Raw genomic sequence first — 3,132 nt, 5'->3', positions numbered from 1 at the left:
GGTTAACTTTTGACAAAATTTAATTTTAGTAATTAAAATTGAACTTTTTTTATATAACATACTTTTTTTAACATTACTTTAGTTAACTTTTGTTTTTGAAATGCTACTTTTAAAAGGTTTTTTGTGTTTCGTTTGTTCGTAGACGCTTTTTTATTTACCTTTCTGAATGAAAATACAAAATATTCTTTTGTTTCTGACAAACACAAAAGACGAAAATCACAATTGCCACCGATCACACTTTGCATGTCTCGCAAAGTTATCAAACTACTGCAAATAATGTGATTGTAATTGTCAACAGTAATAATAATTGTACTCGGTACTGAAGCTTGAGTTTTTGTTTCACCCCTACCAATTTTATTCAGTTGCATTATGTAGAAATACGAGCCAACACATTTAAACATCATTTTATTGATTTAATTTAGTTTATAGAAAAACCTTGAACGAATTTATTGAAAATTAATTGCTTCAGGGTTTGTAAATTGTTTCTCTAAATTAAACATAGAAAATGCATTATTTTAGTTTATTTTTCTGGTCATCTACAAATAGTATTGCAGTCTTTAGTTAAATTAATTTTTTGGTCTTGTTTTCGCATAATAATCACATAAGAATTAACAATTCCGTTTGTTTATGTTTATTACTAAAACAAAACTGGCGCGAAGTATTTAAAAATTCAAACTGGTCCTATAGAATTGAAAATTTTTCTTTCTATGAATAAAATGGTCAAGGTCACAAACGTCAGGAATACATAACCTATAAAAAGTAGAATACTAAACTTTCCAATTTATATCAAAATATAAGTGAAAATGCCTAAGAAAAATGAGCCAATGTATGGAAATTATTATTTTATAATTGTAGGTCATAATGACAACCCCATATTTGAAATGGACTTCACAAACAGCAAGGAACCCAAGGTTAGATATTAACTAATTTTAAGCAAGTTATTAATCTTTTACATTTTCAGAAAGAAGACCACCAACATTTAAATCAGTTTATAGCTCATGCTGCTCTTGACCTCATAGATGAACATAAATGGAAAAACCACAATATGTATTTAAAATCAGTAGACAAGTTTAATCAACTTTTAGTATCAGCCTATGTCACAGCCAGTTTAATACGTTTTGTTATGGTTCACGATATTAAAAACGAAGATGGAATTAAAAACTTTTTTACTGAAATGNGTGTACTTGTTTGTAATATTGTTTTGTACATAGTACTCATATTTATCGACAGTTGTGTTTTATTTTTGTAAAATACGCTGTTTTTATGATTTTAATGCTATTTGTATGAAGACGTATCAGGCTTCCTTAACCAAGGTAATAATTTTAATTGATTTAATCAACAGTAATTGGAAAATTGCCCGTATGTCGATTTAATTATTGTTTTGAAAATTTTTAGAAACAAACAAATTATAAATGAAGACTTTAAAAATAAAAAAAAATACAAAACTATTTAAATAAAGTAGGCATTAATGGAAAAAGGTTTTATCATGGAGGCAATAAGATAACGTGGATTTTAACATTGTATTACCATTTAAATCTTGTAGTCTATTTTCATATAAAGCGAATATTTTTCGAATTAGCATTGTAAAAATTAAATTATTTTATTGTAACTTATTGGTACAGATGTTTTGCTTTGGCACCGGTTTACTTTTTTTTCAAGTTTCACCTCAAACATTTTTTTGTATTCTGTCACCCTGTATATCTTTTGTTTTGTCCCTAACAACCTACTTGACATTGGAAATCAAAAATTTAAATACGTAACGTTTTGTAAAAAAAAATTAAATACTTTCGTACTATGAATATGTAGGTGTATAATTTTTATTACTTATAGGGTTGAAGATAAGAGTAAATTTTTGTATTTTTTTTGTACTTTTAAATTTCTTATTAAAATAATCATTAAAAACGTAATAATGACTTTTCATCCTTTTATTATTCATTCAGTTGTTTAAAACAACAAAAAAATGAGCAAACAAATGCTTCATACCTTCTTTTTTTTAATTTTGTTTTACGCTAGCAACTGCTTAAAACAAAACAAATAATGAGCAAACAACCATTTTATTCCTTTTTTTTTATTTACAATAGCAATTGCTTAAACAAACTAATATAAAACATCCACAAATAAATAAACGAACACTTTGCTAAACAAATAATCACAATTTATCTACGTTTTTTTAGTTGGTAAGCACTAATGGTGCCTAAAATAACGCACCAAAGTATTTCCAGGCCAACGCCATTCAGGACATGTAGATGGGTCATACCCCATCCCTTTTTAAGAACATTTCTCACCGATAAAATCGGTACTGTAAATGGCAAACAAAGAGATATCCAACGAAGAACTGTTGGCATACTTTCGATGGGCCACACCAAGCCTAATAAAATTCATCAAATATTTGTTTGGTCACCCTTCATTTATAAACGTGTTTATGTGGAATTTTAGTGTTTTAATTGGTTCAGTTTCAGTTAATTTCTTCCGATTGTCTTATTTATTAATTAATACTTACCACAAGTTAAGATCATGGGATAAAACACGCCAGTGGACAATATGTTGGCTGAATTATGGTCGCTACAAAAGACCGATATTAAAAATCCTGAAAAACAAAAAAAAAACAATAGTAGATTCGTCTTCTTTTGTTCGATTCTATTTTTTTTTATTTCACATAACGTTACCGTAGCTGATTCCGCAAAGACCTTGCAAAAATATCAGCACTGTAATAACCACAAGACTCCCCTCTGAGGTGTACTTGAATATTGCGAACGTTAATACCATTATCAGAGCTGACTGGAAAATAATTATCAAAAGTTGGGTGACAAAATGGGTTAACAATATTTCGGCTGAAGTAACCCCCGCGACTATCGATCGATCCCAAACACCTTCTAATCGATCAGAAATTATTATTGTCGATGTATTCGTCGTACCCAAAAAGAAAATCATCCTGAAAATATAAAAAAAAAAAGAATATTAGTTTCTGAATGGTGTTCCTCACTTGTTATTTTTTGTTTTTTTTTTTTCAGTATATTTTGTTTTGCTTTTCAACTGTTTTTATTAGTTCCCTTTTAATTAATTTTTGTTTTTAAAAGTTCCATTCAATTTTTTCTAGCGTTTCTTTTTTACTTACGTAATAAGGTAAAAACA

At 28.1% G+C, this 3,132-nt stretch overlaps 3 protein-coding genes across 3 annotated transcripts in view; 1 reads left to right on the top strand and 2 right to left on the bottom strand.

The window, feature by feature from the left end:
* LOC108737676 (ABC transporter G family member 20) overlaps positions 1–310 on the bottom strand; it is a 7,771-nt gene extending 7,461 nt beyond the window's left edge. Inside the window, exon 1 of the mRNA XM_025978744.1 lies at positions 159–310. The gene's annotated coding sequence lies outside the window, so the exon portion shown is untranslated. The remainder of the gene's footprint in view (positions 1–158) is intronic.
* A 392-nt stretch (positions 311–702) lies between these two features.
* LOC108737647 (probable trafficking protein particle complex subunit 2) overlaps positions 703–3,132 on the top strand; it is a 4,932-nt gene continuing 2,502 nt past the window's right edge. Inside the window, exons 1-2 of the mRNA XM_025978607.1 lie at positions 703–911; positions 962–1,193. Coding sequence (XP_025834392.1) covers positions 804–911; positions 962–1,193 — 340 coding nt within the window. The 5' untranslated portion in view covers positions 703–803. The remainder of the gene's footprint in view (positions 912–961; positions 1,194–3,132) is intronic.
* On the bottom strand, positions 2,039–2,932 carry LOC108737679 (ABC transporter G family member 20-like). Its single transcript, XM_018470702.2, has 3 exons — positions 2,667–2,932; positions 2,501–2,587; positions 2,039–2,368 (listed from the first exon to the last, which is right to left on the bottom strand). The coding sequence occupies exons 1-3, from the start codon at positions 2,929–2,931 to the stop codon at positions 2,157–2,159; spliced, it is 564 nt and encodes a 187-aa protein (XP_018326204.2). The 5' UTR covers position 2,932; the 3' UTR covers positions 2,039–2,156.

This window comes from Agrilus planipennis, unplaced genomic scaffold (assembly GCF_000699045.2).
Source record: "Agrilus planipennis isolate EAB-ADULT unplaced genomic scaffold, Apla_2.0 scaffold7, whole genome shotgun sequence".
In the NCBI taxonomy this organism is placed as follows: Eukaryota; Metazoa; Arthropoda; class Insecta; order Coleoptera; family Buprestidae; genus Agrilus; species Agrilus planipennis.
This window is presented reverse-complemented; position numbering and strand designations above follow the sequence as displayed.

What these genes read in the sequence shown, in the direction of transcription:
- LOC108737679 (XM_018470702.2), bottom strand. Translation starts at nt 2,931, where the DNA reads ATGATTTTCTTTTTGGGTACGACGAATACATCGACAATAATAATTTCT. An exon ending in TCTTTGCGGAATCAGCTACG is followed by an intron (nt 2,588 to 2,666) that starts GTAACGTTATGT and finishes TTTGTTTTTCAG; the next exon opens with GATTTTTAATATCGGTCTTT. An exon ending in TCCCATGATCTTAACTTGTG is followed by an intron (nt 2,369 to 2,500) that starts GTAAGTATTAAT and finishes GAATTTTATTAG; the next exon opens with GCTTGGTGTGGCCCATCGAA.